This window comes from Camarhynchus parvulus, chromosome 1A (genome assembly GCF_901933205.1).
Source record: "Camarhynchus parvulus chromosome 1A, STF_HiC, whole genome shotgun sequence".
Classification (NCBI taxonomy): Eukaryota; Metazoa; Chordata; class Aves; order Passeriformes; family Thraupidae; genus Camarhynchus; species Camarhynchus parvulus.
The window spans coordinates 9,855,152-9,870,823 of NC_044586.1; the positions used below are offsets into that span (position 1 = coordinate 9,855,152).

The 15,672-nt window shown below is 37.5% G+C and overlaps 1 protein-coding gene across 2 annotated transcripts in view; it reads left to right on the forward strand.

Moving 5' to 3' along the window:
• GNPTAB (N-acetylglucosamine-1-phosphate transferase subunits alpha and beta) overlaps positions 1 to 15,672 on the forward strand; it is a 38,062-nt gene that overhangs the window by 11,590 nt on the left and 10,800 nt on the right. For both annotated transcript variants that reach the window (XM_030959710.1, XM_030959709.1), the window contains exons 4-13: positions 297 to 338; positions 1,059 to 1,264; positions 1,968 to 2,032; positions 2,227 to 2,361; positions 8,293 to 8,454; positions 10,102 to 10,281; positions 11,255 to 11,425; positions 11,839 to 11,962; positions 12,677 to 12,880; positions 13,798 to 14,897. In XM_030959710.1, coding sequence (XP_030815570.1) covers positions 297 to 338; positions 1,059 to 1,264; positions 1,968 to 2,032; positions 2,227 to 2,361; positions 8,293 to 8,454; positions 10,102 to 10,281; positions 11,255 to 11,425; positions 11,839 to 11,962; positions 12,677 to 12,880; positions 13,798 to 14,897 — 2,389 coding nt within the window. The remainder of the gene's footprint in view (positions 1 to 296; positions 339 to 1,058; positions 1,265 to 1,967; positions 2,033 to 2,226; positions 2,362 to 8,292; positions 8,455 to 10,101; positions 10,282 to 11,254; positions 11,426 to 11,838; positions 11,963 to 12,676; positions 12,881 to 13,797; positions 14,898 to 15,672) is intronic.

Consider the following 15,672-nt stretch of genomic DNA (forward strand, 5'->3'; position numbering starts at 1 on the left):
CTAATAACCTAATAATAACCCCATAAATTCCTGTTAGCAGAAGGAGTCCTGTTACCACAATTCTCAGCACAGCCATGAATTTTTGAGCTCCACACTGCACATGGGCAGTGAAGGGCACGTGTCAGTCTGTACTCACCTCGGTAAGGCCAGTGGCAAGGCCTTGGCAGCTTTTTATCTGGGTTATTGATGTTTTGACAACGTGTCCCTGACTCAATTAACAATCTGCAATTAGACTCATTGACAGAAACACTGTCAATTCAGTGTTATTTAATATCCTTGTTTTAACTTTGTAATAGGGAAATCCTTGGAAAGAATGCAACAGAACCAACAAAGAAGAGGTGAGTTTTTGGGGTTTTTGGGTGTAAATTGGAATAAATTATATTCTAGTCAATGTTAACTGAAAGCAGATGCTGGCTGGGGGGATGGTTTGGTTTTCTGTAGCCTATGCAGGCTTTCCTATGTCACTTCAAGAGCTGACAGCATGATAATATATTTGCTGAAAAATGTAATGTTATTGTGACACATATGAATGAGCTTCTGATAACAGTTTCTGGAGTTTGGAATACATAACCCTGTCACTGTTTAGGGTTAGCTCCTGTGAAAACATTTTCATGCTTTTGAATCATAAAACTCCAGGTACATATGCATTAAAAACTCAATGGTGCTTTCACCTGCCATTTGTATACATGGTACTGAAAGTGATTGTCTGTACATGCCCCTTGTGGCTCTGCTGCCAGGAAGCAGCAGGACCTGGTTTCTCCCAGTCACTTAGCTTGATCCTTTTATTATTTAGAGATTTTTCTATAAGGCCTCTTCCATGGGCAGACTTGGAAATCTTGTAAACTTTAGAAAAACCAGTTATGGGAATGAACTAAACACTACCAGTTAGATATTTGCCTTCTGCAGGAAAATAAGCGTGCTCATCAATAATTTCCCCTTGACACAGCAAATGTTACAAATAATTGGATTTTACAAAAACTTTTCCCATTGCATCCAAGATTGATTTTTATTTTCAGTTTTCTAGTGGTGTTAAATATGCCTTTGCTGTTTTGCTGTAGTGAGAAGCAGCTGGAGTGTTTGCTGACACACTGCATCAAAGTGCCCATGCTTGTCCTGGATCCTGCGCTGCCTGCCAACGTCACACTGAAAGACCTGCCGTCCCTTCATCCTGCTTTACAAGCTGCTAACAATATGTTCTTTGTAGCAAAACCAAAAAATCCTTCCACCAATGTGACTGTAATTGTTTTTGATAGCCCTAAGGATGGTAAGAAGCTCTTTGTCAGATTCCATCCAGTTTTCTAGAGCAAGTGTTTTAAGCTGCTGTGAATTAGTTTTGGCGTTGTTTTGTTTTTGTTTTTTTTTTCTCCAGTTCTGGCTTCAATGCTGATTTTCTGTTTGACTTTAGCAAGTCATTCAGTGTCTCTCTTGCCCTCAAACTGTTTCTCTAAATGATGACATTAATGATACTGTTTGCTTACTTCCCAGACAACTGATTACAGATGATTAGAGTTCTGTGCTTTAGAAAGCTATTGCAAAACAGGTTTGCTATCTGAATATCTGTGTTGCTCTCATAATCTCAAAAGGCTGGGGTTTAGGCTGAGGAAGATTAGTTTTAGAAATCCTCTTCTAATTGCTGTGAAGTCTAGTTTGAATAATGTGCAGTAAGTTCTGCCCTTGTTCAAAGGATTGGCAACTGTAAAACAAAATTATTCATGTGTTTAACATCTTAGGTCTTGGAGCAGGTACGAGTTTCATATTTTGTTTAATATGTAGTGCCTGACCACTAGTACAATCACTGTTCTTTATTTTACCATCAAGAATTATTTACAGTTTTTAAAGACAACTTTTCACACTATAAATACTCAAATATATTTAATTTGCAAAAGTATTTCTTGGTTACTATAATACAGAAAAGAAGTGACTTCATACTGGAAGAAGTTTTTGATTTGCAATTTTATGTATTCTAGTTGAAGCTGCCCATTCTGGAATGTTAAAAGACAACAGCAAACAGATAGTATGGAGGGGTTACCTGGTATGTACTTTGACAATCTTTTGATTGGCTTTTGTATGTGCTAAACATTCTGTACATTTTTAGAAAGTTTCTGTGCTATTCTCTTTTCATAACTCACATGTAGTAAAATGTGAAAGCTTTCAGAGCAGCCCTTATTGTTATGTGAATTATTCTACCTTTAAAATGGTCTTTGTAACCTCTTTTCTTGTTTTTAGACTACAGACAAAGAAGTTCCAGGTCTGGTACTAATGCAAGACTTGGCCTTTCTTAGTGGATTTCCAGCTACCTTCAAAGAAACAAACCAGCTACGAACAAAACTCCCTGAGAGCCTGGCCTCTAAAGTAAAACTGGTAAGGCTCTGGGGGAAAAAGTGCCTTAGTTGTACTGGTCTTTTGGAATGGCTCAGGTTTGGAATCTCACCCACCTTAGAGACTTAGGATATTTCTGAGAGTAATCTGGGGTATTTTGTGTGTTTCTTACCTGAGTAGTGGAGAGTAGTAGTGGAAATAGTGACTCAAAGAGTTGCCTGCAAAAGACCAATTGTCCATTCTGTGACTGCATGTTCTTAGGCATTACATCTTCTAGCCTGCAGCTGATTAAAAGGCAGCCTTATCAGTTTCTCTCAGCCATTTGCTGGAGGCTGTTGTCTTGCTGTAGAATTCTAGATCACTAGCTTGTTTAATGTGACAGAATTTTGTTTATGTAGTTTCTTAGCTTTATTCTTCCTTCTTAGCTCTCTTAACAGTAACAGCACTGAATGCTGCATTTCTCTCTGCCATGTGCTCTGTAGGGTCTTAAACAAGTTGCACTTTGGCTGACCCAGCTGCAAGGCAGCAGAAAACAACTTGTGTGACTGCCATTTGGTGCCTTCTGTTCTCCTCTGCTATTTGGGCACCTGTTCAAGTTACAGTAAGGGTTTATGGATAGGTGGAACTTCAAGAAATTTGTTAAAATCATTGGCTTTTGTACTGGAGAGAGATGTGATTCATGGGGTGGAAAGGATTGAGGCCAAGGAGTTTGTGGAAGAGGAGGAGTTAGCAGGGGTAATGGGATGGCAGTAATTTGTTTGCATTAGTCTGATGTACACCTGTAATATGGGCTAATACACTTTGTGGCTTTTTCTTGGTGCTCAGATGAACATGAGATCTTTTCCCCTTTCTTTTGTTTATTTCTTTTGGTAGGCTGGGCTAACTCATGTTCTCTGTTGCAGAAATGATCTTGTGTAATTCCTTTCCTAGGCTGGTCACACTCCAACATTATGCAATTTGAAATTCTTTCTTGTCTCAACTTGTGTTAGCTGACCTGGGGCCTTGCTAATGGCAGAAACCTTGCAAAGTAAACACATTTGCACCTCTCTTGCTACATGCCCTAAAACAGATTAATAGAGAGAGGTTTTTAAGCACTTATGGAAGCTTAAATAGGTATTTTCTTTTGACTTTGCATCTCTGGTGTCACAACAATTAAATAACAGAGGATATTCATATGGTTCCTTGCTGTCGAGATGAACATAAATGCTGCATCTCTGGGGTGTCTTAGATAGGTTTCCCATCTGCTTGTGTGTCTTTATGGAAGTGATATCTTGTGCCTATTATCTTTTTATATGATTTTTCCTTACCCTGTCTTAGTCGTGTTTTTTAATTTGTCATCAGTCGTGTGTCATCTATTTGTGCTGGTTCCCTTTTCCTTGATGTGTTATCTGTGTATAAACATTGCCACTGTGATTGTTCCTAAGAGCTCCTCTTCTGCAATTTGGTTAGGCAGCTATAAACACTGTTTATGCACACAGCTATAAATTGTGTTTATCTGTATAAACACAATTTTTTTCTCAGGTATCCACAATATTCTGTGGTTTTCTTTCCAGTCATCTTTGCTGTCTGTGTTTCTTTTCCTGGTGGATGTTTTAGATCAATTAGATCAGTATTATTATACCCTATGTGGTCAGAGCAGTGAATTCTTTACCAACCAGTCCTCTGTTCTTGATAGCAGCAATTCATGTATGTTATGAAGAAACTTATATGTGTGAAGGTAAGAAATGTTTTATTTTCATGCATAAAGGGTTTTATGTCAGGTGTGGAGGTGGTTATTTCCATAGAAGCCTTTGGTAAGTTCTGAGCTCAGGGTCAGTTCTACTTTCAGTGGATATGGTAGGTAGGCAGTAATGGTAAACACAGCCAAGTGTGGTTTTCTTCTTACCAAAGGGAGGTGCTAGGTTATTGCTACAGTTAAGTAGAAAAAAAGGGTGATTATTTACAGTCTCTACTGACATTTGCAGCACTTCCTCTCTTGTTATCATTTCTGGAATCTCTGAAGTGATGTGAGATGCTTGGTGGAGAAGAAGAAAATTGCACCTGAGCTTGAACTAGACTTTTGTCTCATAGATGCCTCTTGATGTTTAATAGGTTTCTGTGTGCTTTGAGTGGCTGTGTCTTACTTCAACACCACATGTAAAGAAATAATAATAAAAGCTTTGAACAATGCTGCTGTTAGAAGAGAAGAAAGGTGAGAAAGGAAGGAGTGTAGTTATTGGTGCATTTGTCTTGTATGTTGATAATGCTGTTTTGGTTGAATTGCTTTAGTTTGGTTGAAATAACTTCTAAATCCAAGGAAGACCAAAACTTGTTCATCTAGACCAGACAGTTCTTCTAAAAATCTAAATATCTGAGCAAAGCAGCTGAGCTCAACTAGAGGTGATTAAAATGTGAAGATGCGTGATATAATGAATATATTTTCAAGGTGAATCTGTCAAGATTTTTTGTACTTATGAGCTGCACTGTAATGTAATGATAAGGAAGTTTATTTCAAGATGAAAGTTGAGCAGCGATGTGTCTGCTGGTCACATTTGTTGTTGTAGGTCATGTGTTATGACAGATGAAATTGAAAGTGATATTTGACAGTTTTTATTGTCCATGTATTTTTAACTGAGTGTTAGAAAGCCACTAGATGGAGGTGTTACTCTGGTTGTGCAGCTGATGGCTGCTGAGCTGTTTCTTTAAGACCTTACCTTGGACCTATATGTGAAGAACAACCAAATATTTCATTTTCACTTCCCCCCTGCCCCCAACCTTAACTACGTTTCTAAAGGAGACTATTACTCAACCTAGAGAGATGCTTGTAACTTAAAAACGACAGTTGTTTAAGAACTTGATTTGTTTGCTTTTGGATTTTTTGAGGCTGTCATGCTAACAGTTTTTCACTGAAATTGTACAGAGTAGTGTACAAAATTTTGGGAGAAAGTTGATTTTTTTCTTCAAGATTTAATATCCTGATTGCTTCAAGGACAACTAAGAGCTTGTAGATCTCTCTCTTTGCAAAATATCATCTCCTTTAATCCACGTGCACACACACATATATAACAGAGACAAGTTAGAAACTTGGGGATGTCTTAATGACCTTGTCTTACGAATGGAAGTAAATCCATGTGGGAAACTGCTGGCACAGTGATGTTAGGTGTTTTCTGTCCTCACTGGAGGATGTGGGGTTTAGGATCTTTACTGCTGCTCATCAATGTTTCTGGAGCAAACAGGTGGCTCCAGGAGATGGTGTTATGATCACACAGATGTAGCAAGTAAACTTTGTAGAAAAATGCAACTAAGGCATTGCATTAGGTTTGACTCAGAAATGACCCTCCTACTATGTCATCTTAGAAAGAACACATGAGACATTTGTAAAGACAACAGTGGTTTATATTTGTAAAGCTTTTTGTAACTCTTCAGCATATGCTTCCTTTCCCTTGCTATATAGGCATATGAGTTTTCCCACTATCCACACTGGAGTGGGAAAAGGGGAGCTTCTTATTTCCTTAATAGTCAGCTTTCATTAAGAAGATAAGGTGTAATAATTTAAGGACTGGTTAGGAATCTATGTCCCACCTCAGAAAAAAAATGCTCTTGAGACCTCTTACTCTGAGAAAGTGGAAATGAAGATGTTTACTTCTGCATGGGGTGTCAGAGCTCATCTAGCTCTTAGTCTAGTAAGCTAGGAGTGAAACATGCCGTCTCCATGGTGGAGAGCATGCGTTTCAAGGTCTTTGGTGGAGATAATGCAGTTTTCCTGTTCTGTTTCCAAGTGTGTGGTAAAAATGTGTCCCAGTGGCGGTCTGAGTGTGTGCCTGCAAGGTGAGTTCTCAACCCACCTGCGTTAGCAGAGGCTCACCTGGTCACACTGACTCTCTGCATCTACCTTCTTGTTCTTCTGTTCTGTGTTGACAATACCTTTGGATCTGCTGACCTGTTATGGCAGGATGAAGATGTTCTCTGGAAGGTAATATTTTAAGGGAATGGGTGATTGCATCCATCCCTACAGAGAGGAGGTTGATACCTTCTCTCTGAGATGTTAAAAATCTGCCAGAAGACAATTTCATGTTGCATGTACCAGCAACAAAATGCTTGGAGCAGAACTTGAAATTTATTAGAATCTAATTAGTTATTTCACCAGATAACTTCACTGTAGTCTAACTTTATTTATAGCCTGCTTAGGAAAAGACTGGTTTCTTCAAAAGGTATTACTGGAAAAAAAACCCCACTTTGGTGTAATAAAAATGATCTGTTCATTGAAGGGGTTAGCTAAACTCTGATGCTGAGAAATGGAACATGTTTTTCCACTGCTTCCTGTATGTGCTTGGAATATTACAAATTAAGAACTACAGCATATATGCTATGTTAGTGGAGGGTAAGTGTATATAATAAATCTAGGTAGGAGTTTGTAGTACAGGTAGTAATTTTGCTGAGTTCTGGAGCAAGTTAAAGAGAAACAAAATGTTCTCACATGCTTTCAAAGCTCTAACATGGTAATATTTTTGGTTTGTTGTATGTATGATTTATGAGAGAGATTCTAAGGGACTGTGTGACACTGTTGTATTGCTAAATAAAGCACATGCCCAGTGCTGGCAGCTTTGCAATCTGCAGCATTTCAGTGCCGATATTTTTGGAGGTTGCTGCCTGCAGTCCGTAACTATACCTCAGCCATTCAGCTACTGAAGCCATCCTTTCCACCCATAAGTTCAGATGATTCCCTGGAAGGTCTGAGATTTATCAGATTTTCCTAATGACAGGCCTCATAAGTCAGATTGAAAGATCTCAAATAGCATATGAGTCAAAGCATCAACAGCTTTAAAATGTCACAAGTGGAACAGCTGGTCTTGCTAAGGGAAGGGCTGCTAACTCTAGGACAAGTGTTGTTTTAAAATGAGCAGAAAGGATCAGATTTAATAAAAAATAAAATCACTTAGAGTTATTATGATGGGAACTGTGGGTTTTTTTGCTTTTTTTTGAACATGATTATTCAAATTTGATAGCTTATGAATTGCATTTACACTGAAAATTTGGTAGACGTGGTTGTCTTATGTTGCCTGAAGGAACAAAAATTAAGCATAGTATCAAATAAATATTAATGATTAACCATGTTTATTCTTTATTAGTCTGTTGAATGCATGCACTTGGAAAATCAAAGTGCAGTCCTGCTTTTAGCTTGATTGGGTCTGCTCATCTTACTTCCTATGGTAAACACAGCATATATTGGGTCATGCCATATTCCTGGGGAGCTGCTTTGATGCCCTGTGATCTGTAACCTATACTCACTGTTAGGGTGTGTAGTGCAAGCCCTGATCCTGTGCATTATGAGATCTGGTATACAGACTTACTGGTGGCAGGAGATAAAAACAGCCAACAGATCAAACAGTCCACAACTAAGAAATGACCTTAGCAGCATATTGGCAACCAGCACTAAGGGCTTGGAGACCCACATGGATTAGCTCTGGAGCCCTTTGTATCTCAGATTTCAGAGCTGTAGGTTGAACTAACTGTAAACCATTCTGAATGTTTCACACTTCTGACAGTGACAATACATCAGTGCCCTAATTTTCTGGGAAGATCATTCCTTGTTTAAGATAGGGGAAAAAAAGGGACAATTCTTTCCATCACATAATAAAGTGTTAATAAAGCATGAATTTTGTTATTGGACAAAGAATGGATTTGTTATTGGACAGAGAATGGATGGGGACTTACTATTCATTTGCTCCCGAAATATTTAAAACATGAAAAGGTTTACCATTGTTGGATCATTGTGTAAAGAGAATTTTACTTGGCAAAGTGAAAATTAAGCATAATGTTTTGTATCTTTAAATGTTTTTTAATTCCCATTTTACTACTTGTTTTTGTATTTTTATGAAATTGTAGCTCTTTAAAAACAGTGCTTACCAGCCGTTCTTCTAAGTAACTCTAGTAAAAATAATACAACAAAAAGATGGAAGAGTGCTGCTGGAGTTGTTTTCTCTGCTTGTATAGTTGCAGCTCTATTCAGAAGCCAGTGTGGCTCTCTTGCAACTGAATAACCCCAAGGGTTTCCAAGAACTGAGCAAGCAAGCAAAGAAGAACATGACTATAGATGGGAAAGAATTGACGCTTAATCCTGCTTATTTGCTGTGGGACCTCAGCTCTGTCAGCCAGGTGGGTAAATTCTCTTACAGCAGGTAAATGCTACAACATTTCACAACTGTAAATAAAGGCTAACTAGTCAATGACAAGGAACATGTTTTTTTTCCAGAAGCTTGGTAGTATTAAGAATCAAATATTTATTACCTTGTAAGAAGACATCACAAGAACACTATCCAGTTCTCAAATCAATGGGAAGGAAGGATCAAACAGTGTGATACTTAAATTAGATTTTCATGTTCTCTGCTAAGTGAAAAATGGTGCCCTCTGCATATATTCTGATAAAGCTGTGTGTAGTAAAGTCATGAAATACTTAACTGATCCTGACTGGCAGATAAGCAGGCTTCTTGTATGGGGAGATAGAGGGTTTTTTAACAAACATGATTGTCTTGTTCCCAATATATTTCTTAAACATTTTTTGCTTTGCGGCATCATTTATGCTGAGCAAGTGCTAATGGCTTCTCTTTTAAAAATGTTGAAGTCCTGAAATACAGATGTCTGTAAGGAAAGGAGGTTTACTTTAAATGCTTTTGGTACAATGAAGGATGTTTGGTTTAAGAACAGGAAATTAAATAACAAGGTGTCTGTTTCAAGATAAGATATTCTGTAATCTTCAGGTTTTTCCTTCTGCTGGAATTTAGTTTTTAACGGTAAATGTCAAGTGGCATGATTAGTGTGCCCACTCCTGAAAAGCTTGCAGTCTGTCTTTGTATCCTGTGACCTGGGCTTTTGGGGAATTCTTCCTGGTTAATACCAACCCTGAGCTCAAACTTTTGTATTTCCCCATGTTGAGATTAGAGTTAATTTTGTGAATGGTTACCTGGCCAATGGCTGCTGGTCCTGCTAAAATGTTTTCAGTCATTACTCTTTTGTGAATGTGAAAGCTGTATTACTGAATATATTAGAAAACTTATGTACAGTGTATAGAATCTACAGTGAAAATGGTAATTGTTAAACATTCAGCTATTTTCTTGTTTTCTGTTTCATTGGGCTTTAGAAAAGTTCCTTTTAGGCAGCCTTACTTGTTGGTTTTAGGAGAGGTCATTAAGCTCTCATAAAAGTGAAAAAAAAACATGTTCCATTGTCCTAAACCTAATTAACTGATTAGTTTCTAACTGAACCGTTTTCTATTTAATAAAAATATATAGAAACATTTAGCTATTTGATAATAAATATTAGGCTAAGTTCTGTTAACTTTCTCCGGCTTAAATTCTTTAAAATAATAGAGCAGGGGATAATTAAAGAGCAGCTACATCATGACACTTCAGTATATCTATATTAGGTGACATTTATATACTGCTCATGATGCAACGTACTTGAAACTGGATTTCTGAAAGGTGATGTTACTGGTTTGAAATGCAGGAGGGGTATTTTTTCTGCTTTATTCTTCAAGAACTTCTTTCAGCATGGTCAGCAGACATCCTAATGATACCAGGTGCTCAGCCAATGATGTCAGAAAACTGCATTGTTCACCTTGATAATTTGGAAGAATATGATTCTTCACAAGAATAATAGTTATTATCAACGTACTTTTTATTTTTGAATTTCCGAGTCCTGAAGTGCTTATGCACCCATATGCCAAAGCACACTGTCCTTTCCTAGCTGGATCAGAACTTTAGTGTCCTATTTAAAATCTAAGAAAAGATTTTTTTCATTTTGTAGTCCAAGCAGGATGAAGATGTTTCTGCCAGCCGCTTCGAGGACAACGAGGAGCTGCGCTACTCCTTGCGATCGATAGAGAGACACGCTCCTTGGGTACGGCACATCTTCATCGTCACCAACGGGCAGATCCCTTCCTGGCTTAACCTGGATAATCCCCGGATAACTATAGTCACACATCAGGTAAAATTCAACAACACTACCACTGTGAAAGGGCCAGCAAAGATAACTGCATTTCAAATCAAACAGAATATCCTCTTACAGCAAAGGCTGCATTTATTTGGAAGAAGTGACAGCCTCTTCCCTCTCTCACCCAGGGTTTTATTGTGTATATCCTTCTATTTGGGCTGAACAGATAGCTGAATAAATATCAACCCTGTATTTAGTACACTCTTCCAAATATTGAGGCTTCAGCTAACATATACCCATGTCTAATTTCCTTACAGAGTCTATTTATAAAAACCTGGGGAGAAGAAAATGTAATCTGAATCTATAAACAGTCTCTCAGAACCAGTAATAACCTAATAAGCTTGTGTTGAGGCAGGATGGATTACAATTACTGGAACTAGGAAGATGGCTACAAAAAAAAGTAGCTATGCATTCTCAAAATGCTATTTAAAAAGATAAGAGGAATCCTTCAAGCTTCCTGAATAAGTGAAACCAAATTCTCTAGGAGCATATTACAAATTGAGGAGTAATTTTGGTATCTGGACATGCCATAGGAATTCTGCACAATCAAAGTGCTACAGAGATACTTATTCAGCTTGTTCTGCTGCCTGCTGGGGAAGTTATTTGAAAAAGAAGGAGCAATCCTGACTTTTTGAATGCTGTGACAGGTTCAGTTTACTAAAAATTTTGTGCAGCCTGAAATTAATGAGAATTATAAATGTGTACTCTGAGCCTGGTCCAGTACTCTCTGAAAGAGGAGTGTGTGAAAGTTTGAGCAATAAGATACAGTTTCTTAGTTAAGCAGAAGAACTGAAAATGGTTTTGTATGGGAAAAATAGAGTTACTCAAGTATTTTTTTTCTTTGTTTTAATATCTTTTTTCTTTTGCATCTATCCTCATTCTTGGTAATTTTTTTAGTAGATAAGTATCAAGTATTTGTGTACCTGACTGAAACAGTTTTTGGTTGTTGGGGCTTTTCTTGTTTTAGGAAATATTTCAGAATGTGAGTCACTTGCCTACCTTCAGCTCACCAGCTATTGAAAGTCATATTCATCGTATCAGTGGCCTTTCTCAGAAGTTTATCTATCTCAATGATGATGTTATGTTTGGGAAGGATGTTTGGCCTGATGATTTTTACAGTCACTCTAAAGGTCAAAAGGTAAGCCATTATGACAAGATATTTTAGCAGAAGTAGAATTTTTCTTCTCCTATGATAAAAGTCAAAGGAATGCTACTTTGAAAAGGAGAGCATTAATTCCCCTTTTATTTCTAAAGGTTCACTGTTCTTAACTAGAGAACTGTTGGCAAGAAGTAGATTTGGGAAGTCTTACTTTCTAATTCTGCCCGTTGCTGCTTTGTTGTATGGCCTTGGGTATTCTTCAGTTCTTCCTTCCCTTTGAAAGGAATAACATTTACTTTACAGACAATGGGGTTTAAATTCTATTTGCAAAGTTCTGTGAAATCTTAAGGCACTGCAGGGAGACATTATTGTAAGTTCTCCATACGCAAAGAAACAAGCTCAGCTGAACTTCTGTTTGCCAGTCCTTTTCTCAGAATTTAATGTTGTTTCAGGTGTACTTGACTTGGCCTGTGCCAAACTGTGCTGAAGGATGTCCTGGCTCATGGATTAAAGATGGTTACTGTGATAAAGCCTGTAATAACTCAGCTTGTGATTGGGATGGAGGTGATTGCATTGGTAAGACAGCAATGTTGAATTTAGGAAAAGTGAGCTGTTTGTTTTTCCTGACAGGAATAATTCTGTAATTTGTCTTTTTCATATAACTGCAGTATTTGCCTCCTTTAGTAATAAAAAAAGTTGACTTACAGATTAAAATCTTATTTCTTGCAAACTAGAAATTTTTATGGAAAATGACAGGAGATGATAGAGCATAGGATAATCTTTCTTTAGGTATCAAATTTGACTAGTTGAATGGAGTGGTTTTGAAATTTAAATTATTATATATTAATATACAGTTTTATGTACTTGGACTCATAATCCATATAATGGATTGTGAAGCTGTACTATTAGTTCCTAGATCAAATTTTCAGGACTGAAGTGTAATACAACGAAGTGGTACTTCTGGATTGAGGAAGTGATGCCTTTCTAGGAGACTGCAAAGTCAAGACTGCAAGCACAAGGAGTAGTAAATCAGTTTTCTGCCTGCATTTTTGAAATTAAGACAAAATATGTTGGCACTTTGGATAACCTTTTCACTTGATTCCTAAGCTTCTACACTGAGTCTAAAATCTATAGTGTGCACAAACTCTCAGAAGTCTAGTTAGGATTTGCCCCTTTTTAATTTCATTGTTGATTGTTTAGTCTTCAGTCTAGCTTTAACATGTGGACTTAATGTGCCTTTCTTCAGTTATTTGAAATTCTTACTTCTGGTGGGTTTGTTTTTTTCTCTAGGTAACAATGGGGGTAATCGCTATGTTGCTGGTGGAGGAGCAGTTGGTGGTATTGGGAATGGCCCACCATGGCAGTTTGGAGCAGGAATCAATGGTGTTTCATACTGTAACCAAGGCTGTGCTAATTCCTGGCTAGCAGACAAATTCTGTGACCAGGCCTGCAATGTCCTCTCATGTGGATTTGATGCTGGCGACTGTGGCCAGGGTATGTAAAAAGCATTGCTGATGAACTTCTGTGAGGATTCTCTTGAATTGCCTGACCCTTCCTGGTTCATCATTACTCTGACTGGGCTAAGATGTCCTGTACAAGCATCTTTACCTGACTAAGAACAGTTGAATTGATGATGCCTGTAGCAGTTAAGAAGTTTCAAGAACCTTTCTGATGCTGACAGTGTTCAAGTCTGGTTCTGGGCTTTTGCCAAAGGCTGCTTTCAGTCACAAGTGAACTTGTCCGAAGTTCATTTGGATATGAAAGATTAGCAAGGAGTGAATAAAATGATTTAAAGTGCTGTCTGGTACATGCAGGAGAAGATTTTTCCTGTTTGGAAGAGCAGAGGCTCCTCTGCATTTCAGCTGGGACAAATACGTTTCTGGTGATTCTGTTGCTAGCAGTGAGGTTTTGTTCCTCTGGGAGGTGACAGATAATCTGTGTTCTGCTGTGGGAGGGAGAAGTTCCTTTCAGCTTATCTGATTTTGAAAATTTCAAATCAAGGTGCAGCCCTTTAGCAGTGAACTCCAGCTGTTATAACATTACTCTCCTAAAATGTGGCAGAAATGTAACTGGGGCAAGTTGCTTATGACTGATACATAATTTTAAGTGAGGTGATAATAAGACACTTTAGGCTCTTCAAGTAGAGATTGAAAGAGTGGTGAATTATACTGGCTTTTAGAATTAGCATGGGAGTGTCTGGTAACATTATATATCTGAGTATGTTCTAGTCATCCATTACTGAAGATAAGTGAGCAAGAAGCTGGAAACTAGAGTAAGTGTTCTTTCACAAACTGTCTCCCTATTAATATAGTGACTGTAGTGTTAAAAAAAGAGTGAAAGATAAAATGTTACACTAAAAATTGACATTAATTTGTTTTGTTTGTTGTTTGGGTTTGGGTTTTTTTTTCCAGATCACTTTGAAGAGATGTACAAGGTGATGCTTCAGCTTAATCAGACCTACTATGTTATTCCCAAAGGTGAATGTCTGCCTTACTTCAGCTTCAGTGAAATAGCCAAGAAAGGAATTGAGGGTTCATACAGTGATAATCCAATTATCCGACATGCTTCAGTTGCTAACAAATGGAAAACTATCCACCTAATCATGCATAGTGGCATGAACACAACTGTGATCTATTTTAACCTTACATTCCTAAATAAAAATGATGAAGAGTTTAAAATGCAAATAGCTGTTGAAGTTGATACTAGGGAGGAACCAAAACAAAACACAACTTCCATGCAAAAATCTGACTCTGATTTTAAAAGTGTAACTTCAGTACCAGAAGCTGAAATGATATTTGAGGATATTCCAGAAGAAAAACGCTTTCCAAGAGTCAGGAGACATAGAAATGGCACAAAAGAGAGTGTACCTGAAGAGTTGATAATCCCATCAGTAAATGTGTCTCTTCTTCCTGAAGATGTCCAACTAGAACTGCAGAAACTGGACTTAAAACTCCTAAATGGTGACATAACTCAGAAAGGATATAACCTATCCAAGGCTGCTCTCCTGAGACCTTTTTTAAGCACAACAAAGAGTATTGGAGGCCTGGAAAAAAAGGGCATGCATAATCATTCAGAAGATCAGAAGAACCAGAGCAGCTGGGAGAAGCCTTCTAAAGATGTAAATGATGGCAAAATAAAAAGAGTAAAAGCAAAGGAAGAAGTTCCTTTGAGGCTCATGGGAGCAAAGGGGACTGTTGTGACAATGAGCACAAATAAACATATTTATAAAGTACAGCCTAAAGCCACACTTCCCTCCCAGAGCATGGGGAAAAGAAATGAAACTCGAGAAAAAGTATTGAATGCACTCATATTAAGGGAAACACAGAAATCGAAACATACTGGGAATTTTAATACTGGAGAAGACGCACAGAGGATGCAAGGAATAAAAGAGTATGAGCAGGTAGATGCAAATATGGAGGGGCCAGTGGGAAGAAAATTACAGTCTTATGCTGGAAGTTACCAAGGCTTTTTGCCATGGGAGAAAAAGAAGTATTTCCAGGACCTTCTTAATGTGAGTATCTTATTGTCATTCCTTATGGAAGAGTTGCATCTTTTTGCATTTGTTGGAATATTGTTAATATGATTTACACATTTGAAATGTGCTTTGCCTTTGAGGCAAATGCTGGGATTTGTTTTTGAAAGATACTTTTCATATAAAATGTGACTTCTTTATGATTTGGGCCTCTCTTAGCTAGGTGGTAAAAGCCAAATAACTAATTTGTTCTTTCTACTACCTTTTCTTGGTCAAATTCATTTTTTGTTTGTTGTATATTGTCACAGGGCTATTGCTCAGACACGTAGCACTATAACAGAAAAGGTAAATTTTGTTTGATTGCATTTATGCAATTATGGATTCAGTTTATGTTTAGAAAATGCAGAAAATAGATATAATGACAAATAATTAAATTCTAAAAGTTAAATTGAAAGTCTGCAAAGAAACTGCTTATCTAGATTGTGTCAAGAAAATGTATAGGAAATTTCCTCTGCTTCCATCCATAGCATTTTGACAGTTTTGAAAAGCTCTGGAAGAGAAGATACTGCACTTCAGTTGGTAGCAGCTGCTTCACCCTACTTCACATAGAAAAGGGCTATGTTTTAAAAATGCTCTCTGTTCATCTGAGATTGAATTCTGCATGAAGAATCTTTATATTCACAGGATTTCAGTTTATCATATATAGATGAATAATCTGCAAAAAAAGGCAGTATTACAAATAAATCTGATGACAAATAGGGCCCTAAGTGTGTGTGTGAGGTGTCAGAGCACAAATATTAAGGAAGCCTTTTAT